Source organism: Drosophila willistoni (genome assembly GCF_018902025.1).
Source record: "Drosophila willistoni isolate 14030-0811.24 chromosome XR unlocalized genomic scaffold, UCI_dwil_1.1 Seg106, whole genome shotgun sequence".
NCBI lineage: Eukaryota > Metazoa > Arthropoda > Insecta > Diptera > Drosophilidae > Drosophila > Drosophila willistoni.
The window spans coordinates 1,493,706-1,519,343 of record NW_025814055.1 but is presented as its reverse complement, the minus strand read 5'-3'; the positions used below and the strand labels follow the sequence as shown (position 1 = coordinate 1,519,343).

General features: G+C 36.4%; 2 protein-coding genes across 2 annotated transcripts; one reads left to right on the top strand and one right to left on the bottom strand.

The window, feature by feature from the left end:
- The first annotated feature begins 115 nt into the window (after nucleotides 1–115).
- LOC6651932 (proteasome subunit beta type-7) lies at nucleotides 116–1,240 on the top strand. The gene is made up of 3 exons (XM_002074345.4): nucleotides 116–281; nucleotides 334–513; nucleotides 581–1,240. Exons 1-3 carry the CDS (start codon nucleotides 220–222, stop codon nucleotides 1,155–1,157), a joined length of 819 nt encoding a protein of 272 aa, XP_002074381.1. The 5' UTR covers nucleotides 116–219; the 3' UTR covers nucleotides 1,158–1,240.
- Nucleotides 631–25,637, bottom strand: LOC6651931 (reversion-inducing cysteine-rich protein with Kazal motifs). Its single transcript, XM_047011770.1, has 9 exons — nucleotides 25,161–25,637; nucleotides 24,087–24,578; nucleotides 15,669–15,724; nucleotides 10,125–10,233; nucleotides 9,868–10,073; nucleotides 6,903–6,995; nucleotides 6,780–6,828; nucleotides 5,166–6,716; nucleotides 631–3,835 (listed from the first exon to the last, which is right to left on the bottom strand). The coding sequence occupies exons 2-9, from the start codon at nucleotides 24,412–24,414 to the stop codon at nucleotides 3,039–3,041; spliced, it is 3,189 nt and encodes a 1,062-aa protein (XP_046867726.1). The 5' UTR covers nucleotides 24,415–24,578; nucleotides 25,161–25,637; the 3' UTR covers nucleotides 631–3,038.
- Between the last annotated feature and the right edge of the window lies 1 nt (nucleotide 25,638).

Sequence of the window (25,638 nt, the reverse complement as noted above, 5' to 3'; positions counted from 1 at the left end):
TTATTTTCTTAATGTTTGTTAGAAAAAACACCAAAAGTTCATATTATAATGAATATTTATCGATTTTTATTTCACTCGCATCGCTGATATTAAAAACCAAATGGCAACACCGATAAATAGATAACCAGTGTTAGAAATCATTGGAGCTGCTGCCACAATTTTGTTTGTCATTCCGCTTCAACTCTTCGTCTTTACAAAAAGTAATTTACAGAATATAAAATGGATTTGGATTTGGCTCGCGATTTGCCAAAAGCTGGTTTTAATTTCGACAATTGCAAGCGGTAAGTTATGAAAGCGAAATGTGTTATGATCTATCTTGTACTTTTCTTTTAGCAATTTGATTCTCTTGCAAGAAGGCTTTAAGCCGCCTACTATGACAAAGACGGGCACCACCATCGTTGGTATTATATATAAAGATGGTGTTATCCTCGGAGCAGACACTAGAGCCACCGAGGGACCAATAGTGTCGGATAAGAATTGCAGCAAGATTCATTATCTTGCACAAAACATTTAGTAAGCAATAATTTTTATAAAAATGCTTCGAAGTGAATACAAAAACTAACAAACTTTTTTCGCATAGCTGCTGTGGTGCTGGCACAGCTGCAGATACGGAGATGACTACGGATTTGATTTCATCTCAGTTGGAGTTGCACCGCTTGAACACAAATCGCCAGGTCCGTGTGGTGGCCGCCAATATGATGCTGAAGCAGATGCTTTTCCGCTACCAAGGTCATATTAGCGCGGCTCTGGTGTTAGGAGGTGTAGATAAGACAGGACCACATCTATATTCCATTCATCCGCATGGTAGCTCAGACAAGTTACCTTATGCTACCATGGGCTCCGGCAGTTTGGCCGCCATGTCTGTATTTGAAAGTCGTTGGAAACCCAATATGTCAGAGGAAGATGGTAAGCTACTGGTACGAGATGCAATTGCTTCCGGCATTTTCAACGATTTGGGGTCTGGCTCCAACGTTGACCTTTGCGTAATTCGCGAAAATAGCGTGGAGTACTTGCGCAACTTTGAGCTTGCCAATAAGAAAGGTGAACGAAAATTGGACTATCGCTTCAAGCATGGCACAACTTCTGTTTTGCACACCACCATAAAGGACTTTCAGATCACCGAGCGTGTCCATGCAGTAGTGCCCATGGAAACTTAGAGTATAGATTATCTCTTTCATGTCACATTTTCTTTTCCATGGAGGGCTTAAATAAATTGCAAAGAGGATTTGCTTTAATATTATTTTGTGTTTGTATTACTCTTTATTAGAATTTGAAGTAAGTATTATGCTTAGGCCTAATCGTTAATTCTAAAACTATACTTTCCTTTGGTCGAGAAACATGCCTTAATGAGAGAAAGCTCTCCGATGACTATTTAAATATATAATTGTCGTAGAACGAAACTAATTATTCACTTGGATTTATTTATATACATAATAAACCAACTATTTGGATCCTAAAATTTAGTGAACCGGGAAACATTAGTCAAAAAATTATGTTTAAATATAAATTCCATCCGAAACTCGACCTGGTAAAAATTTCGCTATTAGTACTTTCTGTTAATTATCATTTCTCTAGGATTTAAATAATAATAATATATAAAATAATAATATAATTGAAAAAAAAAACAGATGAGACGCAAATTTAAGAAGTTCTTAAACCTTGCTTATATTAAACTAATATATATAGATTATAACTAACAATAAGATGATTAAGACACTTATACGAAATGAAACAGTTTTGTAAATAGTGAGAACACTTCATGTTGCCGTTAATATTTTTTTAACGTGCGGGTATGTAAGCATCCCGTTGCCATAAATACAATACTAACAAAACATTTTACTTTCAAAACAAAAAACCTGAATATGCAAAGCTGACTGTCAAAAGTCCTACTCATATAAATTTGTCACCTTCATGTAATTTATTTCTCAAATTCGCCGTGGTGTTTACAAGGCCTGAGAAATCTTCTAGCACAAACTAAGTTATGCAACAAAACTTAACTTTATTCCGTTTTTTGGTGGCTAACTCACCTAAACTATTATTGGACAATTCATTGACCAATTTTTCGCTAAACTTATTTTTGTACGTTTACAATTTTTGTTAATTTGTATTAACGGCAACAATTATTCATGATCGAAATGTGAGCGGCAGCTGTTTAATATAAACTATTCAAAACATTTTCATACAAGATAATTATTATATGAGTAGAAGTGTACATCTAGACATTTCGGCTGTAGCTTACACGACTTTCGGAAGCAAAATAAAATTTTACACTACAATTTACCCCTCATACTTTTTTGTAATATTTTGAGAGCTTTCGATTTTTATCGTTTCAGATGAAAGCTACTCACACGGTTACTTACGCGACTTTATTATTAGATTTATAATTTTCCAAAATTTGGGATTTCCTTTTTAAAGGATTTTTTTAAGGCATTCAACCGAACTTTTTTAAAATTGCAGTTTTGTTACATATACAATTATAATCATTGAATTAGTAATTAAGCCAAAATAATGAAGAGATATCTATTAGATGCAAATAACCAATTTAAACAAAGAATTTAGAATTTAGGTCAATGTTTTAGCAAAATAAGGGCATGATATATAAAAACTAAACTTCGCTTACAATTATTTCTACATATGAACTTTGCTCTTTTTATACTCTTTTCTTTCACGGACATGCGAATATACATGCAAATAATATTTTATCTTAGCGTTAAAAGCGCTCAGGAATAATTAAAATTAACAGTTGCGGGTTTAAAATGGTGGATGAACTTTGGTTTGCCAAAATTACTGTCAGGTATACTTCCTATTAAATGTTTAATTAGTTCTTCATTTTTATGTGTCGTTCGATAATACTACTTCCAAGATTTACATCTAAACCTAATTAAATAATTTAGCTAATATCACATAATACAGGGTATCAATTCCTAACTATCATCGAAGGCACAACTGGACATCTTACAGAACATAAAAATTGGCACCAAGAATCCACTTGATTGTTTTCCAAATATACAAAACAAAAAATGAACCTAATTCTAAAATTATATTATTTTTAAACCGAGAAACATGGTAGTTATTTTTAACCAAATAAGTGGCCCTTGTACCCATCCGCCACTTGATAAAGGCTGCAGCAGATGCGACACGGTCAAGCTGGACAACACCAAATTGGTGGTGATGCTAGGGGATTGAGCATTGATTAAAGCCGATATTTTTTCCGCCTCTCGACCACAAGCCTCCAACTGCAGGCGTGTGGGACTTCCTCGGGTCTTCGGCACCAAAGCAACAAAAATTCCAACCTCCATGGTCAAAAAACCAGTCAATTGGCACTCGTTGATTTGAATTAAGCTATCTAGCTGTTGTAGTACACCGCGTAATGTAAGCAAAGAACTTTTTTTCCCCTTTAGGGCGTAAGTGGCCCTGTCCAGTTGCTTCTTGGAATAGATAATCCTTAAGGCTCCTCCTGCACAAAGTGGGCAACAAGCTCCAGGTGGAACTATCAGATGACAGTACTTAAAATCTGAAGAGGGGCATTTTACAGTACGACAACGTCTGCCCATATCGGAGACCAATAGGCCTACTTCGCGGCATCGCCCTGTATAGTCTACCAGCACATAATCTGTGCGAGCAGCGGCTGCGCTGCGATAAGTCACGCCATTAATGCCGCAAACGGAAGAGAAACTGCTTGAGGGATCCTTATCAAGTTGGCAAGCTCCCCAATAGGCCACTTGATCATTGGGCTGTGCCTGCACAAATTCACAAGCATTTGAGTGCGTATTGCCCAAAACATCACACAGTTGTTCTGTGTTCTGAGAGTAGCAATTAGACGCTGTGGCATTTACTGCAAAAGAATAGAGAAGCGGAAAAATTAATATAACTGACACACAACTAAAAAAGAAATGATTCAAAATTGTAGTACCTATACGAACTATGCATTCGACACTTGTAAAACAGTCTGTTGCTCCACAAAAAAATGCTATAGGCGATACATATAATGAGTTATACAATTAAATACGGCAAACTAGGTCGGTGTCTTCAAGGATTTGTAAAGAAGACTTCCAAGATAATAGAGAAATATGTTCTAAGAAGCAATCTATTAATATAGCCTCGCAGAGGGTATTATACCACTACTTATACATACAGACCACTTAAACATATAGAAACCATCGGTCAAAAAGGTAGTCACAGTGAGAAAACGTTTTTTGTTCCCTAAGTTGTTTTATGTGTTCCTATGAAATAACTTTTTTTTAGGCATTTCTACGAAATTACATTTATGTACACCTAGACCTCGCTTTGCGTCGTTTCGTTTTGCGTTTTTTCGAAGTTGCGTCGCTGCTTTATTAGTACTAATTTTCACTGTGCGTCGTTAAATTCTCGTTGTTGCGTTGTTTAATCAGTCATTGTGGCAACGCCAATATCAACTTTTACCAACATTGCCTTTGAATTTTTGTCAGTTTTACGTTTTTCAACATTGACATCTAGCTTACCTACTTCTGTTTATAATTGCGTCTTGCTATCAAAATTCGGGGAAGGTTTAGTAGAAATGTTCGTAGAACTGTGTATCCTCCAAACAAATTTCAAAAGCGATGGGCTTGATTGACGAAGCAATGGAGAATTTTTATAAAAAACGATCCTGACAATGACAGAAGTTTTAAGGTATCCCAGGCGGTAGCTGCAAACATCAACTGCTACCAAGAAATTTATTTAAATTTACAAAAAAAAGCTATTCACCAAACTCTGGACAAATTTTTGGTGAACGAAGCCACTAAAAACTCATAAAGATAAATAATTGAATAGGTTATTTTGATTTAATGGAAACAGTTTTTTTTTTAATGAATGAATGCAATAACATTTTTGTTTTTAAATGTTTACTTTGTTCAATTTTTCTTTCTAAAAATTAGTATTTTCATGGCCCGGGAACATATCTTTGATCTTTCCATGGTTGCCTATAGAAAATCTTAATTCACTTTGCGTCGTTTCAGTTTGCGTCGTGTTTTTTTGGAACGTATCCCCAACGCAAAGCGAGGTGTATTTCAATTGGTTATATTAAAAATCTTGAGACAAACAAACAAACTGGAAGAATGCCTACATTCAGTTTAGACATACATACATAGTTAGCTTTTTTTAAAATTTTTTTTTAGTTTTAGTAGCAGTTCTTTTTAATCACTTACCACAGATATACTGAAGGCATGGTTTTTGCATATTAGAGAGGCATACTTGACGCTTCTCTAGACACCTCTCACTGGGGCCACACGCATTAGTGCCAGCCGCATGACAGGCATTCCGAGAATTACATGCTCCATAAATGTACATAGATTCTTGAAGGCCCAGACACTTGGCCACACATGCCGAGGGATAGGTATTTCCATTCGAACCGCAGACCGCAACATAATGGGTAGCACAGTTGCAAGGTAGACTTGTGTAACCCACTTCAGTGAATCCAGGCAGGCGGCACTGTTGTTTTGTGCATGTTATCTCGCCAGCAAAACAGCTGCAAAGGTTACACTCGAGATAGAACGATGAGCCGTGGCGAAAGCTACGACCACCTGGTAGGACGCAATGCGAGTGAGTGTAGCTGGGCAATGGCTGACATTGCTCCAGTTGTCCCTGTAGGCCACACCGACAAACCACATGTTCGGCTGTGACAAATTGTCCCACTTCAATTTTGGCAGAGCTTGTTTTACCCAAGCGAACATATGAACCAAAAGGTACTAGGAAATTCGAAGCCTGTCCCATGCTACAGCCCGGTATACAGGCGTAACCTTGAGCTCCAGAGCGTTCGAGTACGCACACCTCACTCGAATTGCATGGTTTTCTTAGGCAGGGAGACGTCAAACCAGGATGTCCACTCGTCGTCAATGAAATGTCATCGTTCTGCAAGTATGCTTTTAGTGAAATGCAGGGCAAAGGAGTCTCGTCTTCGGATAAAGAAGGTTGTAGCCTTGAGCATATAGCTTGGGGTTTTTGTTGCTGGCGTGTCCAATCTAGACACTCTTCGAGAATTTCACTACAATCCTCACTGCAGATACCATTGAAGTGTCCCTCCCGGGTACAAGGTTGTATCTGAAGAGCACACACCAAAGCCTTCCATTTCTCGGGAGCGCATAGCGTGGTGTTTTTAATGAACAACTCCTGCCCTAGAACTTTTACATACCCACGCTGTTGAAGCAACTGCAAATCTTCCCTGGCTGCTGCATCATAACTGGCGGAACAACTCCGAAATAGTTCTGTGGGTCGATTGTTAAAATTTGTACAAAAGCTTAAACCGTCGCAACCTAATTCGCAGGGGTTATCGACATTTTCAATGCAACGACGTAGCTCTCTCTCTCCCGGTTGCTCAAGACATTCAATTTCGAAGCTAGCTCTTGAGTCCCACCAATTATTGGTAAAGATCTGCATGCACAACCGTCTACACTTGTGACTACTAGCTTGTTCGCAGCATTGACGCTTCGCTGCATCCATGCCTAACTCATTGGGCTCGCCATACACATTAGACCCTTCATTTCGTTGAGTTTGACCTCTGGTAGGGACAACTAGCTTCCTGTTGATCGTCAAAAAGCACTGCCAAAATGGTAGATGAGGCAAGGGAGTGCCACATCCGGCTGCCTCTAAATGGCTGAAAATAACCTCACTACGTTCCAAACTTGTGCTATTTTGCTGGAGTAAATTGCGGCATATATGTCGACAGTGTTCCTTGCTACTAAACTCGCAACATGGAAGATCTGTTCAAGGTTAACAATCATAATGACAGTAATCGGAATTTAAAAGGTCCAAGCTGTACTTACACTGCTCGGCATTCACCAGAGGAGTCATGTCAGTGTGGTTGTGTATGCACTAAAATAGTCGATACGTTTTAATATCTCTTTAACCGTACCCAAAATACTGTTTGTGTTGCTGGTGTTCCTTACCTGAACAACATCGGTATTACGAGCTCCACAAGCGGAATCAATGTCGACTCGCTCTTGGCTGCTACTTGACGGTTCGAATACACCATGACAGGCCTTTTAATAAAATATGATGGATTTGGAGAGATAATTGTAATAATTGTTATTAAGAATGACAAACGCATATTTTATGTAACCTGACATTTGAAGGATTTTTGGTAAACTTTGGTATATATTGGTTTGGTTTAAAGGCTAATATGCAATTTTCACCCAAAATATCAAAGAACCTAACATCGCCTATCCCGAAGTTATGTGTATACCAGTACCCTTGCAGTCCTTTGTCATAATATTTTTATATGTTCAAAACTCTTTTCCTGTAACTCAATTCATCAATGTACAGACAAAGCGTTCAAGGTATCACCATGTCCCTTTTCGTTCCGATATGCCCGCAATTTGTTATACCCTTGCAAAACAGGTATATTCATTTTAGTCAGAAGTGTGCAGTGCATAGAAGGAAGCATCTCCGACTAAATAAAATATATATATTCTTGATCAGCACGACGAGACGAGTTCATATAGCCATGTCCATCCGTACGTCTGCCGTCCGTCTGGATCAACACAAACTCCTCCTAAACCGTAAGAGCTACAGAGTTGAAGTTTTGGGCTTGAGAAAGCTGTCGGCGCAATGGGTGCCGCGTTTGCTCACCCCGGACAACAAGCGCAACAGTAAGACTATGGCCAAATTGGTCGAATTGGGCTACGAACTGCATCCCCATTCACCGTACTCTTTAGATTTGCACCATTTCTTTTTTCACTTGTGGGCTAAGTAATTATCTGAACTTCTTATGTTGATCAAGAATATATATACTTTATGGGGTCGGAAATGCTGGATTCTGCTACATATATTTTGGCGACTTTAGTACACCATTTCACCCTATGGGTGCATGGTATAGGCAGTGTAGCTATAAAAACCTTCAGAACCAAAAAGCACACCTTAATCATCGCCATTGACTTTTCAAAGGCTTTCGATAGAGTTGGAGTGCACACTATTGTCGACCAGCTAATTAACTGGAAAGTAGACCCGAAAATCGGCTTTAACGGCATTCCCCAAGGATCACCAATTTCAGTCATCCCTTTCCTTATTGCTTACAATAAACTAGCAAAAACTCAGCTTGCCAAAAGAAATAGAATTCAGGGCCTATGCCGATGATTTCTTTCTAATTATTCCCCTCAATAAACAAAAAAACCTAACGCTCAATCTGGACAACCTCTTCTTAAATATTCAGGAATGGTGCTTATACTCAGGAGCAGTATTATCACTAGAAATCTTCATAATTGCCGAAAATAAAATTTTGTTTGCAGCATATTATGCAACCACATCCAAAGATAGGACTCACACATAAAGCACATCCTACCAACACTAAACAACAAACTCAATATCAAACCAGAGGGCCCGGGTCTAAGTTTGTATACCCTTGCAAGTTTTTTGTGTAAAAGGTCTAATGTTTGCGAAAAAACGGCTTAGGAAATAACGAAGATATTGATCAAAGTCACTGTTCACCACCGATTGTTCCTATGGGAGCTATATGATATAGTCGCCCGATCTTAATCAAATTTGGCACAGTCGTTTGTTAGTGTAATAAATTCATAAATATTTAATTTCACGACAATGGCTTAAAAAAAAACGAAGGTATTGAGAAAAGTCACTGTTCGTGACTTTGACGTTTGTATGGGAGCTATATGATATAGTGATCCGATCCGGCTGAATCCGAGATATACAAACTGTGCGGTATATACAAACCTACGTGCAAAATTTCAGCTCTTTAGCATTTACGGTCTAGGAGGAGATCACGTCGATCCAGACGGACGGACGGACATGGCTATTTGAACTCGTCTCGTCGTGCTGATCAAGAATATATATACTTTATATGGTCGGAGATGCTTCCTTCTATGCGTTGCACACTTCTGACCAAAATTAATATACCCTTTTTTGCAAGGGTATAAAAATGCCTAGCAAATTCCAAATTCAACTGCAACACACACACATTGATCAACAAAACAAAATCTGAAGCAGACTATGCAATATTTATCTATGGGCACGAACCAAAATCAACACTCAACAAACTCTAATCTTTGTTTAACGCAGCAATAGGCACATCACTTGGAGCCTTACGATCAACATCTATATCAAACTTTCTTTTCGAATCAAATATACCCACAATGGAACAAAGGAGAGACCTTATTACATCTAAAACATACAAAACACTACTAAACAGCTCAAATTCTCCACTCTACACTCATATCAAGCATATTTCCAGAGGTAAAATATAAAATAACATCGACATTAGAAAAAGTCATACTGTTATGCAAAGAAAACAATATCCCCTACCTCCCGCTCCCAAACAAAGCAATAACCCCGATGGACTTTCCTATCTAGACTTATAAACACTACATTACAAAAATATAGCAAACTCAATACACCGACGAATATTTATAGACGGCACTTCCTTGATCTTAAGGCTAAATACAACAATCACATTTATTTATACAGACGGCTCGCTGCAACACAACACCACTACCTGTGCCATCACAAAGGAAACTTTGAAAAGAGGCATACAACTGCACTTTACAGCAATACTATCAGCCGAAGCCATAGCCATTCTAGACGCAATAAAACTATTTCAAAATAGAAAAGGTAACTTTATAATTTGCTCTGATTATCTCTTATCTGTAAAATCTATCGGGAACATCAACAACAACGACTCATATCCAACAATAATCAGGACTCTTCTTACCAAAGCTGCATCCAAAATTAAACTTTTTTGGATTCCTAGCCATTGTGGCATTGAAGGGAATGAACTTGCCGACACGGAAGCCTAATCTACAATTTTTAATCCCTTACATTACACCCCCAACTTACCACAGATATTAACAAATTTATCAGAAACAAAAATATTCAACTAAGTAAGTAATTGTATGTTGTTCTTACCTGCAAACATTGCGAAGTTCTTGCCTGACTGCAGCACAGATCGGCTGCTTCTTGACGTTCAAAACAATCGTATAATACTTGTTCGTCGCTCCGCCTACACGATTTAACAGGTGCACTACTTGAAGAGGCACAGGCATTACGGCAATGGAGCAATACACCAAATTGACAGCACCGACGACCCGACCAATCCGAGCCGTGCAAAACAGCTGCAATAAAAATAACTATGATTTTGTATAACCAAAAAAGAAGGGACATACCATCAAGGGTGCTATTGACACAAGTCCAAAATTCATGGTGCGCTTCACAATATTTGCGTAACTCTAGTCGTGCAACTTCGCTATTGTGAGTAATCTCGTCCAGCGATATCTAAACGATAAATTGGTGCTTGCTTAGTTTAAAATAAATAAGAATATGAAGGGTTTACTAATTAAGAACCTGACAATCGGGAGAGCAGATATTAACTCTATCAATAAACGCAATTAAACACATGTGAAACAACAGCGAGCAGGCAGAGGCCCGACAGCTTGTGGGTTTTGTCTTTTTGTACATATGTATATAACAATTTTGAGTGTTGTGCTGCACACAATGTAAAATTTCCAATTTTCCAATGCTCGATCCGTATCAGGCGCAGTGATCTGAGCCACATCTATTCAACAAACTTAGATTGCCATATATGTACATATGTATGTACTTCATAGGATTGATAGGGGCTCAAAACACACACTTACCAACAATAGTTCATTTGTTTATATGGATGTCGGTAACTTGTTTTCTAAGCTTAATTGATTTCGATTTAAAAATTATACATAGATCCATATGTTAGGGCGGGTTAGTTTTTTCGTCAAAATCGTTTACCAGAACTAGAGATAACAAATTTAGTATGTATATTTGCTTGCACATTTTATATGTGTAAAGATTTTGCACGCCTCTTTCCGCTCTCGTAATTTGAAAAAAGGCGATTATCTCGATTATCTTAAATTTGATACTAATATCTAGCAGATTACCAATTTTGATCAAAATCGGACTAAAAATAGCCAAGTTGTGCATATAAACGTTTTTCCATAAGGCCGGAGTTTGCCGTTGGCTGATGGAGGCGCTAGAGTGCTCGTATGCTTTGAGTGAGCGAGATACTAAGATATGCTATAAAAAGCATGTGAACAGAATTTTTAAAAATACGTAAATGCATTTGGTTTTATAAATTTAAAATATTTGTTTTACTGGTGTATGGTATACCTCAGTCGGCCAGACGACTTCGGTCGGCAGCGCTAGTGTGGCTGCCACCAGCCAACGGTCATCTCCGGCCTTATGGAAAAACGTTTATACGCATAACTTGGCTATTTTTCGTCCGATTTGTAACAAATTTGTTTTTTTTTTTTTGCTGGAATTTAAGTGTGCTAACTTTGATTGCACAAGGTAAAATTACGGGTAATAATCGAGATTTTCCAAATTACGGGGGCGAACAAGGGCGTGGCAAACACACAAATAAACTGTGCGCATTTACCAAGCAAATATACATACCAAATAGGGTGTCTCTAGCTAGAATAGTTTTTGAGATAAACGCTTTTTTTCAATTGCGGGGACGGAAAGGGGCGTGGCAAAAATTTGAAATAAACTTCATCACTTTACACACTACACGAGTCTACATTTGGTAGCTCTAGCTTTTACAGTCTTCGAGATCTAGGTGTTCATACGGACAGACGGACATGGCTAGATCCACTCGGCTGTTGATGCTGATCAAGAATATATATACTATGGGGTCGGAAAAGCTTCCTTCTGCCTGTTACATACATTTTGGCGACTTTAATATACCATTTCACCCTATGGGTGTATGGTATAAAAATCGGGGTCGGAAACCCGTGACAACTTCAAAATTCCAAAAACAGATCATCATGCTGGAAGCGAAAAAAACCCATTTCTTTCATCGGAAAAGTTCAAAAATAAGGAAACTACATCAATAACCAGTAGAACTATGAGGGCAAGATTAAAATCAAAGCCGCTAAAGTAAAATATAAACCAGAGGGCCGGGGCTAACTTTGACCGCGTCAAAGTTTGTATATACAACTTTTTTGGTAACTCTTTTCTTACTAATATCCATTAAAGTCGAAAAAGTTTTATCTAAAATGCTATTGGATGTCGTTGCCGCGAAGTCTTGAAAAATAAGGTTGGAACGACTAAATATTAATTCAAATATTTGTTGAAAACAAAAATTGGTATGTGCCATGAACAACAACTTTATATTTTTTACTTTAAAGAATATCATTTATATTTTATTTTCCAAAGGAATGAAAAGAAATGCCTTAGTTTTTATATCAAATTTACTTTACTTGTGTGTCCTTAAAATGACATTAAATCTTACAGTTTAGGTCAAAACTTTAAAATTGATCCAAAAAATTAAATCATTATGAAAACTTCAACATTTATGTATATTTTATTTTTTTGTTAATATTAGCTCTTACAATTAGTGCTAGCTTTTTCAGTTTTTAAAGTTTTTCTTAGACGCCATTTTTGCACGACTTATGTGTTTTATTGAGGGATGTTAAAGTAAAATTTGGTTCAAATAAGAGAAATTCATTCCAAAATTCCAAATAATACATATTTTTGTAACGTTTAAAACAATTAAAATTTTTGTATATTTTGGGTATAATAAAATTGGTCAGATGTTTGTAACGCACGGAAGCAGACGTTTCCGACCCCATGTATGTATATCACCATGAAAAGCTGAGTCGATATAGCCATGTCCTTTGCGTTTGCGTTTTACTCAGCCAACTTAAGCGCTTTTGAGATGAAACTTGATATTTGAGCTAAATATAACCCGGGTAGGATAAAGTATGAAAATTGTCAGGATCGAGCCACTGTATCATATAGTCATAGAAGAAAAATAGGGGAAGAAGTTGGAGTATCTCTAAGAAATTTACAAATATGATAGTTTTTTATATAAAACATCAGATCCCAAAATTTTAATCAGATCGTATAAATAAAACACAGTTACAGGCAATATAAATCGGCTCTGCTCAAACGCCGCCGGAAGCACTACTAGCAGCCAACAACATACATCATTGCTCGAATCATTAGAGCACACGCATTAACTGTGTGTGTATGCGTGCCAATCGCGGCTTGCATGTAAAAGGGGATGGGGAAGAAGAATCGGAAATGATATTTGAAAGGGTTTGTCTGTGCATTGATGAATTGAGTAACAAATGAAGTAAGTAAGTCGTCTCGCCGTTAAATTCGTTTTACATGTCTCACTCGCTCTCGCTCACTCTCACAAAAACGAACGAGCACTCAAGCGCCGCCAATAGCCTACGGCCAACTCCGCCCTTATGGACCGCCTAGTAAAACTCGTTTATACGTATATCTTAGTATAGTTCGATTTGGTAGGTTGGTAGATATTAATAGAGCTAATTAGTGTGCTAAAATGGTGTTCGATAGTCCAAAAATTGAGAGAGGCATTCAGTTTTTTCTGGATTAGGAAAGTGAAAGTGGTCGTGGCAAAAATTTTAAATATTATTAATCTGCACGCATACCAAACAAATCTTACCAAATTTGGTAGTTCTAGCTTTGTTGGTTTTCGAGAAATTGAGTTTTATTTAATTTTCGGAAGCGGAAGTGGGCGTGGTAAGCTAAGTATACTAAGCCAGTACACACTGCAAGTTTGGTGTCTATAGCTAGTATAGTCTTTGAGAAAATCAGTTTTATGTAATTTGAAGGGGGCGTGGTAAAAATTTGAAATAAACTTGAACACCGTTGGTATTATAGGAGTCTTAGTACCAAATTTTGTGACTCTAGCTCTTATAGTCTCCGAGGTCTACGTGTTCATACGGACGGACGGACATTACTATATCGACTCAGCTGTTGATCCTGATCATATATATACTTTATGGGGTCAGAAATGCTTCCTTCTGCCTGTTACATACATTTTGGCGACTTTATATACCATTTCACCCTATGGGTGTATGGTATAAAAAATGTTTGGAACGATGAAAATAATATGCCCAAGGACTGCAAGGGTATATAAACTTCGGCACAGCAGCAGTCAGCTTCTTTGATATTTTTATACCTATGCAGAGGGTATTATAAAATTGGTCATATGTTTGCAACGCACAGAAGGAGACGTTTCCGACCCCATAAAGTATATATATTCTTGATCAGCATGAGAAGCTGAGTCAATATATCCATGTCCGTCTGTCCGTCGGTGCGTATGCGTTTTACTCAGCCATCTTAAGAGCTATCGGGATGGATTATCATCCACAAATATCTTTGGGGGTTTTATTACACTGGTACCCTGGTATATAAATCATCAGGATCGGACTACTATATCATATAGTTCTAGAAGAAACATTTTTGCAGAAATTGGAGTATTCCCATGAAATTTACCAATATGATAGTATTGGATATAAAACCTCAGACCAATTTGAATCTGATCGGATTAATAGAACACAAGTTACAGACAATATACATAAATCGGCTCAAGCGCTGCCTACTACGTCATCATCAAATCAACAGAGCACATGCATACATACACAGGCGCAACGCTACATAAACTGTATGTGTATGCGTGTAGTGCTTTGCTTAGGGAATGAGGGAAGAAGAAGAAAAATTGTAGTAAAAAGAGAAATAATGTTTTGTTTTGTATTGATGAATTGAGTTGCAGGGAAAGAAATTTCAAAAAGTAAAAATATTGTTGCCAAGGACTGCAAGCGTATATAAACTTCGGCTTTGCCGAAGTTAGCTTCTTTGATATTTTAATATTATGTACCATATGTGCAACAAAAATATTTTTAAACACATCAACCTAAAGTTGAGATTTCCCAGCGCTTTTGATATAAGGGTTCGTGGTAAAAATAACATAGAACTGTTATAAGAATCCGATTTTGGTAGACGACATGACGCTTTACTTGCTCCAGATAAATTAATCCCCCCTAATGTAGCCCCCTTTCGCAGAACCTTTGCTTCCCTGCTGTTAGCTATAGCTGGTGCATTTTGCTAATCAAGTGTCCATGGCCCTGTTATGAGCACCTACACACACGCAGACAAACAAGCTCGAAAAGAAAACAAACGTCGAATATTTACTTTGGATCTCTACCTTAACGTTTTCTCAACCAAACTGAGCCTTATTGTCTCGGGTCTCTATTTGAGCATTTTTCAATCAAGATAGAGAATGAGAAAAAAAACACTTTGTCAATGATAAAATGTGCGCAAATGTTCGGTTATCGCAAATGCAAATCTATGCAATTCAATTAAGCGCTTGTGAACCGCTTCGAGTTACCGGTTTTGTTACTATCCTGTTATCTTTCACGTTGCCACTACAAATTTAGACATAAGAAAAATTAACCCCAATTGAATGTGGGTTCATTTGCATTTCTAAACTAAAAACTCAGCTTTCTGTTTTTCTAACCCTGAGCACTAATCGGTTTTGGAAATTGTTATGATTACAAAGTTAAATGTCAGTGATTTGATTACAAACTCGTCTAGACCCGGACCACAGACAAGGTGATTTTTCTTAGCAGTTTATGAATGACTTTAAGTGATGGCGAAAACTGGTTAAACTGAGGCAGGGTTGAGTTTTGGTTCGGCTTGTTGTTTGGCAATTTACTTGTTTGGGACTTATGCCAATTGATAAAACAATTTATACGCATTTTGCGAGCTAACACAAGCCTGGTCGTTTTCTCAAGTTTGATATCAGTGATATTAATAATAGTACAGTAAGTTTTGCCAACATAGCTTTTGCCTGCCAGTGTGCATTTCCCATTACCGTTATTGCCATTGCTGCCCCTCTCATTTTATCCTCTTCAAATACTTACATTTTCGCATGCTGTGCGACATGAGCCAAAGACTTGATTGCAACATGTAAAAATATCTGAAAGAAAAGAGCAAAATATGGGGAACTTATTAAAGTAAATAAAAGGCAGCTCCATATCAAGGCTTAATGGCCTGACTCACGCATTTTGACACCAGTCAGTAAATTAAAATTTAAATAATTGCCACAGCTTGCCTGTGAACTGTGAAAATTGAGGACTAACAGCTTGAGCATCATTTCCACATTTTTGCCATGTGTATGTACAATGTACATATGTATGTACATATATATGTATGTAAATCAGTGCTGTCAAGAATTCTTTCTCCTTTTTTTTTGCGGAATCTGACTTTTTTTCAAATACTATGTATGTACATACGTAAGGTTATTCATCGTATTTAAATATATAAAACGTTTGCCCAACATATATTAAAGCAAATCCATCAAATGTTTGGAAAACGATTCAACCTCGTTTCGAAATAACTTTGGCTGAGCACTAGGATATCTTGACCAAGCGTCCTAGTTCTAATCTTACAAACAACTATAGTCAATACTACAAAGTTTCTTAATTACATTAGTCAGTACTCTGTTTAGGAATTTGCATAAGTTTTTAAGGCATTATTGGTTGGTTGTTTTGATAGAAGTCAATGTCCTTGGAAATTGTTATCATTATTGCCTTGCTTGACATTTCCAGAAAGTATTTTGAGTTACACTCCTGCACATGAAATGCATACCCAACAATACTAGTATGAATTGTTTCTTCGTGTGTAAGACTCGTCAACGCGAGCTTGTCTGTGTAAGCTGCCTTTGATTCAGTATGGAGAGAGAGTGGGTGCGCCTCTCTTTTGTCGTTCCCTCTCGCTTGCACCTTTACAATCCAATAGAACGGGACACTTATTTGTTGTACATGCTAGCAAGAGTTATCGGTTTATAACAGCTTATCAGGTCGAATAATTGGGTTAATCAATGCTTGTAAAAGTAATTTTACGAATAAGTACTATACATATGTACCATGAAATCTAATAAATTTTGAACCATATTTTAAGCTAACCCCTAAGAAACAAGACTAAAAGCATCAGGTTAAATGTCCTTTTTTTCTTCCTAAAAGTGCGTATTTTAGTCCACCGAATTCTCCTTTATTGGCTTGTAAAAAAAATGGCACTACTAATTTACCTAAAACTACAAAGTACTGTGACAGCTTCCTTAAGAATTGCTTGATGGATTTCAACAATGAAACTTATTAGTATGTTGGTCTCTGGACTAGGACTTATCTATGTTCTTACAGCCAAGTTCTTAAGTTCTTAAGCACTTGCCTTGGTTGTTCAATCTCTCTGTTTGTGGATCATTTCAAGATAGCACGTTGGGAGTTGAACTTCTTCCAACTTATTAAAAGGAAGCTAATATCTTAGAGGTGGTAGCGTGATGTTTATAAATATATGTATTATGTGCTTTCGTTTATTGTACTGCTGAATCTTTACAAGTTATAATATCTGATATTCAACTAGAGTATAATGAATATTGGCTTTAAGAATTGTAATAGATATACATTAGTTTTTATACATACTTTACATGTATGTATGTATGTATGTATTTTTTATACATACATACATATGTATGTACTTACATATGAATCCATATATGTATGTACATGTATGTATATATGTAGCTATATTAATTTTGTTCACATATCATGTAACCATGAATAATATTACGGTGGCTGATATAATGTATCTTATAATCCATTAATTCCTTCTTCCGTAAATAAATCTAAAACTACAAAGTACTCCCTTCAGCATATCGAAACTTTGATTATATCGAATTGGAATTGATATAATGCGCATTGTATCTTATAATCCATTTATTTCTTGTTCCGTAAATAAATCTAAAACTACAAAGTACTCCCTACAGCATATCGAAACTTTGATTATATCGAATTGGAAGTACATACATATTTTGACACCTCTAGTGAAGAGCCACTTCCCCATAAAAACATGTAACGACATGTGTCCCCTCACAGAAAAAAACCAAGAAAGAGTTCCTGTCTCTTTGGAGCGGATTTTTAATGCTTTTTTTTGAAACGCGTGAAAAACTGCAGTTTTGTCACTGAGGGAGACCACGTCGTCAGATAGTGAACTTCACAGAAGATCAAAGACGAAGCTCATTAATTAAGCGAGCAATTGCTAGAGAAAAGCAAGTCGTGGTGACGAATAGTAAATACCCTTCCAGTATAAATACACATCTATGCGCAGCTTCAATAAATTCAGTTTTATCTTTAATATTAGTTTTTCGCATTTCATATTGGCCTAATAGGGATCTTCGATAATTGTCATAATCTAGGACTGGCGATCACAATAATGTGATAAAGAATAAGCATTATTGCATATGTATGTGCATTTTAGCGACAAAAACTTTAACCGATTACAAAATTGTATGATCATATGCATGAGAAGCATTTTAATTTTCCATTTATCATATTTTTGACTAAAGCATTTGGACATTTTTTCGTTTGTAACTAATTACAGAGAAATTTTCTTTGATGTCCCCCTAACTCACTCATAAACATACATACAAACATATGTATATATTCATCCAGCATTTGGAGGATTGTTTTAACAGAAATCACCTTGATGAGTCTATTTTGAGACATCTTGTTGATTAAAAAAAATGTATCTATCTTACTTGATTAAATAACGACTTAACAAAGTATTGCGTCAAATCAAAATATGTCTCTAAAATGAGTCGCGTACGATGACCCAATCAAATTAGTCGATTATGATCAAAAATATGACTCAAAAAGTCGAAACTGATTTAAAGAAGAGGTCAAGAGATATTCACGAAGCTTCATAAAACTGATTAAAATGTGCAAACTGCTACAACTTTTGATCAAATAGGCCTTCTTTATAATTGTATTGGACTTTTCAGTTTAAAGATTTCTTTTTTATATCCAGTGTGTTTTATTCTATGCTATTAGAAAGTCTACGAGGTGTGTTTCGAATGTAATTGGACTAACGCTTTCGTTGGAAAAAATATTATTGTATGTATTACTGTTATTTTATTTTTAAGGCCTTAAGTTATTATGCAATATCGGGAGTTACATTTATTTGGGCCCGTTTTTCAAATCAGCATAAAAATATTAAAAGCAATGTAAGCAGAATTGCTTAACTTTAAAATGATAAGGAATTCATACAGCTGCTTCTAAATCATTTTGATTACTTTTTAGAAGCTCCTCGTAGATGTATACATACGTACATGTGTATACATATAGTGCTCATATGTGCCCAAATATATAATACAACAAAATTATTTATTTGTATATGTATGTGGCCTGTTCTTTTTCAAACGAAACAGGGCTGTATCTGAATTTCGCGTGAACCGATTTAAATGATTTATTTTATCTTGGCCTTGAAAAATTCAATGTAAAAGCTTCTTCTAGACGAGAGATTTAAGTGTCAAATTTGATTGCACAAGGTAGAAAATTACGGGAGATAATAGAGTTTTTTTTCAAATAACGGGGCGGAATGGTGCGTTCCAAAATTTGAACACATCCAAAATATCTCTACCCAGAATAGTCTTTGAGAAAAACACTTTTGTTTGAATACGGGGGCGGAAGGGGGCGTGACCCCATTTATCACATTATATACTTTATGGGGTCGGAAAAGCTTTCTTCTGCCTTTAATATACCAATATTAAATGTATATTAATATTCCTTTAATATACCATTTCACCTTATGGGTGCATGGTATAAAACTTTAACAAAAAAAAAAAACACTGAAAAGTTTTTGTGAAAATTTTAAAAATGATTGGTCAAGTGGTTTTTCCGCTAGAGTGCTTTCCGACTTGGAAAATGCCGTTCGTCAGAAAACCGACTTAAATCTTCACTGAAGCCCTATATATTTGCGTGTTTAATTCCGACTTACTTCAAATTTTCCCACAACATTCTTCAAATGTTACAGATTTAAAAAAAAAATAATAATAATAGTTTTGAAAATTCGTCGGATCTGACCACTATCATATATAGCTGCCATAGAAAACATCGATTCTAGTCTACTGAGAAATAAGAAATTCTCATGGTATAGAAATATAGCAAAATCTAATGAAAGTAGGCTAAGTGAAAAATTATTATACCATACACCCATAGGGTGAAATGGTATATTAAAGTCGCCAAAATGTATGTAACAGGCAGAAGGAAGCATCTGCGACCCCACAAAGTATATATATTCTTGATCAGGATCAACAACCGAGTCGATCTAGCCATGTCCGTTTGTCCGTCCGTCCGTATGACACCTAGATCTCGGAGACTATAAGAGCTAGAGCCACCAAATTTGGTATGCAGTCTCGTGTAGAATGTAGGCTTATCGAGTTTGTTTCAAATTTTTGCCACGCCCCCTTCCGCCCCCGGAATTTACAAAAAACAGATTTTCTTAAAAACTATGTAGGCTACCGACATTAAGTTTGGTATGTAAGCTAGCTTAATAGACGCGCAGATATTGACTATTTAAAAATTTTGCCACGCCCATTTCTGCTTCCGCAAATTAAACAAAACTGATTTTCTCGAAAACTAAAAGAGCTAAAGTCACCAAATTTAGTATGCATACTGGTTTAGTATGCGCGCAGAATATATATATTTTAATATGCTGCCATGCCCACTTCTGCCTCCATAATTTAGAAAAAACCGATTGGGTCTTGCAATTTTTTGACCGTCGCGATTAAATTTGGCAGACTAATAAATCTTATCTATTTCTATCAAACTACCAAATTTGATTGAAATCGGACTAGAAACATACAAAATATACGTATGAACGTATTTTGCTACGCGATCCATAAGGGCAGAATTGGCCGTTGGCTAGTGGCGGCGCTAGAGTGCTTGTGTGTTTGTAGAGTGAGCGAGATGTTAAAACAATTTAATAGACATACATTTGGTTTTCGAAATTTTAAATATTTGTTTCACCTTGTGTATGGTATACCCAAGTCGGCGAGACGACTTACTTACTTCATTATAACATGGATTTAAAGATGGAATAAACTTTTGATTTTTTTAAAATAAAACCTGGTAAAAATCGGTGAAAACAAAAAAAATTCTCAGAGTTACCAAAAACATAAGGAATCACAGCATTGTAGTACATACATATATGTTACTAAGACGTCTTTGAATATGTTACTGAGGTATAATCCGACCAATTAAATGACTCAACCTACCGAAGATACTTAAAAGCTTTATACCAAGAACTCTACGGTGGCATAACGATCCAGTCGGACAGATTAGCAGTCTGTCATGCCAATATCAACTTGGTTTCTTATGCTGATTGGTAGAAAAACTAATATGTTGAAAAGATACATCTTGATTTAACTAAATTAAATTATATTCTGCAACGGGATACAAAATTTAACCATATTTTAATATTAGGCGCCAACTTTTTAAATGAACAATTTTTCCGCTTTACGTATGAGAAAGGTACCAAAAAAAACTTGCAAGAGTACACAAAGTTGGCCCTGGCTCTCGGTTTTTGACATTTGGCTAATTTTAAGCCGTTATTTAAGTCCACTACTGGAATGTTTTTTAGACTACGATACAGCCCTGTTCCATTTAACGCAGTGCAGGCTATAGACTATATAGTTATATATATAATCGTGTATTCGTATTCTTATGTCGTCGTTGAGTGCTATTTTTATTATACCAACGAGTAGTTTCAAAGTTGCGCAGTCTTTTCGCTTCGACTCTGGGACAGAATGTCTCAAATGTGGCCAATGATCTAAGTTGCTGTCAACGGCACCACCACCACAAACATACGTAGAATTCAGAGTGGAGATAAAAGGGGAATACTTGAGTGTGGGTATATGATGTGGAAGAGTGCAAACGTGGGTATCAGGATGAGGGTAGAGGAAGCAAGGGAGAAGGTCTATAAATATAAAGAAAACGTCTCAATAGCAAGGCGATTTGAACAAACAAGTCTCCGGCTCGGATTTGTCGGCGGCCCTGTGAAACTCATGTCAAGTGTCAAAAATGATTTGCTTGGAGTGGAGGCCAAAAAGGGGAAAGTCGTCAATGAGGATGAGGTCGAGAATAGTGGGAACTCATGGAAAATATAGATAAGCTAAAAATTTGATAAAACCGTTCGATTGAATTTAATTTAGGCACCATTTAATTGATTGCATATTCAATGTTATTTTACATTTGTTTGGCTTTGTTCATGATACATAATAAAGAAATGATTCATCCACCGTCAATTTCAGCACTTAATCAAAAGCAATATTTTTTCAAACGGGAGTGAAATGTGTTAATTAAAAGTGCTGCCGACAATGACGACAACTACGATGAGAGGCAACTTTATCCATATCTGTGTATCTGCGTGTATAAATGTATCTCAAAATGAAACTGTGTTAAAAATTTGTTTCAATTCTACATTTGACTTCATCAACGGCGCCAGCATAACTTCTTGGGTAAGCCGGGCCTGCGGTAAATTATGCCGGGGTGGAAGTGCTGCCGCAAGTATGATAAATGTGTTAGACTTCCAATGAAATTTAATGGCTTGCTTGGACATTTATTTATTGCTTGCAAAAAGGAAATTCTTCAAGTAAATGCTTTGAATTTTAACGAACTTCTCGATGGCGGCCTTTTCCCTAATGACAGGCATTTGAAATGCTTTGCATACTAATCAATTTTATTTCTTTATTTCGATTTGATGTGAATTGAAAAATGTTAATAAAAATAATATTTTGTATTACTGCACGCAACCTTATCCCTTCTTTTGGCTGAAATGCGTTGAAAATATGCATTATGCATTTAAAAAAGTTAACTCCATCGCAGCTACATACAGACATCCATAACTGCAATGATAGAATTAAATAATTCATAAAATGACCCACGTAGGATAAGAAGAGTTAGAAATGGAAAACACCGCATTACAAACAAATTGAAAGGTAAAGTCAAGTTCCGAAAGAACGATGCTCAGGTAGATTGAGAGTCAGCAGGATTCTGTCATACAAGCTCTAACAAACAATTTGTATACTAAATGACATTATTTGAGCGAAGTACAGTGGATTTCCTAAAGTTACTGGCAAAAATCTGAAACTTTGGAGCGAACGAACGGCCTACAATCAAACAACGAAGTTATTGATCAAAGTCACTGTTTAACACGGATTGTTTCTATGGAAGCTATATGATATAGTCACCCACTCTTAAAAAAAAAATGTGGCACAGACATAAACAGATATTTAAAACTGACAAATGTTTAACTTGAAAGCAATCGCGTCAAAAGTAACAAAGTTACTCATAAAAGTCACTGTTTTTGACCGATAGTTGCTATAGAAACTATATGATATAGTCACCCGATCTTGCTCGAATTTAGCACAGTCATTAATAGCTATGTTAGTGAGAGAGTGAAGAATTGTAAGCATATTTAAATAGACTTATTTCATTAAAATATAGACCATCTTTAAAGTGACCTTACCGTAGAGTTTCTCTACCTAAATTAGTTTACGTCGGTTATTTGAAAAACTGATGTAAAGACTAACACTTTGTAAATGTCGTGCCACAATTTAAAATAAACTTGATCACTCCACATACCCCAAGAGTTTTACTATGTAAAACTTAGCGTTTCTAGCTCGTATAGTTTCCGAGATCTAGGTCTTCACACAGACAAGCGGACATGGCTAGATCGCCCCGGTCGCTGATGCTGATGGAGAATAGAATGGAGTGGCGGCAAAAAACTGTTTTTAACGTTTTTTTTAAATGAATTTTGATAAACAGCCCCAAAATTTGCAAGTGGCAAATAAAAATAAGAGACATTTTCAAAATTTGTAAAATTGATTGTACGCGTTGGACCCTAAGAAAAAGTTTTAGGTCTATTAAAACTAAGATAAACTGCACACCACAAATTTTCAATTTGGCCCCAGGGTGCAATTTGGAGCCAATTGAAAAACTCAACTTTGTATGTATATTTTTGGTCTTCCTGTTTGGCGTCATTTATTACTAAATACTAAAGTATAACTACACTTGATACTAAAGTAGTGTAGGTTAACACTCGAACTGCAAAAGATAGTGAATTAAATATTCCGTCGAATAAGATATTGTTGATCAAACTCGGATAAAAAAATAGATAGACTTCGTTGCCGTTACGGCTGAAAATTAACACATCAAAACTTTTCCCTAACATTATATAAAACTCGCATGAAACCAGAATTTAACGTGAAAAAATTTTGGTCTCAAATTTTTTGCCGCCACTGTATATACCAATTTACCCTGTGGGTGCTTGGTGTAAAAACATGACTTCCAACTGTTTATATGGATTCACAAACAAAAAAATAAAAAAAAATTTTATTAGAGAACAAGTTAACTTTAATTATTGAATTCGTACAATTTCAACTCGATGATAAATGAAGCAAAGAGGTCACTCTCTGGCTCACAAACCAAGATGATAAGACTCACCATGCTCTGTTGTCGCTGTAGTTATTCCTTCCTTTCTTTGCTGCCGCTTTACGGATTCCAGCGATGTTTCGAAGCTATCTATGACTTCACTACTATATTTGACGTCTATGAAATCGTAGTCCTCTAGAGCTGGTCGTCGCCCCACTTTTGCGATTCCATGATTATCAACAGAAACATTGCTTTTACTGCGTCGACGATTATTTTGCTCAGAGCGTAAAGGGCGTTCCTGAGCGTTTTTTGAACTCTGATTCTCCTTTAGATGACGCACTGCACCAATACCAAGAGAAAGCGACAGAGAAAGGAACAATATCCAAACGGACGCATGCATTTTTATCTTATGTTTTATTCTTATCTTGCTGACAGAAATGTTTTAAAGCAGTACTAAAAACTTATGTTAGTACATTTTGCACTGAATGCATTTTTATCAACTCGTCGAAGAGACAAACAGACTTCCGCTCTATATTGCATAAGAATTTCCAATTTGACGACGATCTAGATAATATAAAAATAACCAATAAGGTTTCTCGAACATGAACAAGCAGGTTTTTTTTTTTAAATACTCCTTTAATCAATTCCAAGCACTACATACGGCAAGTTTCTAACTGGCGGCTTTTGTCACACACTAATTAAGCCAATTGACCTCGCGTTGTGTCCAGTGGCGATTGTCGTATAGACGAGTAAAAGTAAAAACATTTTATTAAATGTGAAAAATTACAAATAAATAATTTTAGAAACTAAAATAAATAAAAGGCAACAGCTTAGCGGACAAAGAAGGGTGTGGGAGGATGAGAGAGAGCGTAATATACACTAAAGATGAAGCAGCAACTGAGTCTGTGACGGTGACAGGGTAGTTTTACTGTGCGGTTGTCAAATCGCATAGAAGTTAGTCGACTGGTTGCATACCATTTGTGTATGCATACTACAATTGCTTACTAATGGTGCGGTTAATGAGCGCAAAGTTGCCTTGTGCGTTTTGATAAGAAAGTATTTGTTCGATCGCTAATATCAATAAAAACCATAAGTGTTCTCGTAGAATCAAATACAAAATGCATTTGAAAAGGGAGAGCTACATACTTTGCTTATGATAAGAGTATATAGGGTATCGGAAACCGGGGCTATCAGCATTGAGCGGTGTCTGTGCTTTGATGTTTTTCTAATTGCATATTTTACAGTGCAGGGGATTTACAAACACTCGCAGATATACATAGAAAAATATCCTGGCAAAGGAAGTACAGCTATTTGCTTGTAAAGACCTTTCTTTTTACCGCACACATAAACACACCCACTCACATACTTCTGCAGACATATGTACATACATGCATGTATGCACTTATGCAAAGACTGCAAAGATGATGCCGAGTTCTAAGTGGACCACATCAAGTGACAACGTCAGAAGACAAAGGCGGAACCGTTCAAAAAGTAGACAAATATTAATTTATATTCCAGAGTTGGGTGGTGGATGGGTGAGAGCAAGATGCACTGTCTCCAACTCGACTTCTCGACTTTGAATAAAGTTTTAGAACAATGCACACACAGACACTTTGTATCCTGC

Coding starts and splice junctions, on each gene's coding strand:
- LOC6651932 (XM_002074345.4), top strand. CDS start 220: ATGGATTTGGATTTGGCTCGCGATTTGCCAAAAGCTGGTTTTAATTTC. Junction 282..333: donor AATTTCGACAATTGCAAGCG/GTAAGTTATGAA, acceptor CTTTTCTTTTAG/CAATTTGATTCTCTTGCAAG. Junction 514..580: donor TATCTTGCACAAAACATTTA/GTAAGCAATAAT, acceptor TTTTTCGCATAG/CTGCTGTGGTGCTGGCACAG.
- LOC6651931 (XM_047011770.1), bottom strand. CDS start 24,414: ATGCATGCGTCCGTTTGGATATTGTTCCTTTCTCTGTCGCTTTCTCTT. Junction 10,234..15,668: donor GTCGCACAGCATGCGAAAAT/GTAAGTATTTGA, acceptor TTTATCGTTTAG/ATATCGCTGGACGAGATTAC. Junction 10,074..10,124: donor TGTCAATAGCACCCTTGATG/GTATGTCCCTTC, acceptor TTTTTATTGCAG/CTGTTTTGCACGGCTCGGAT.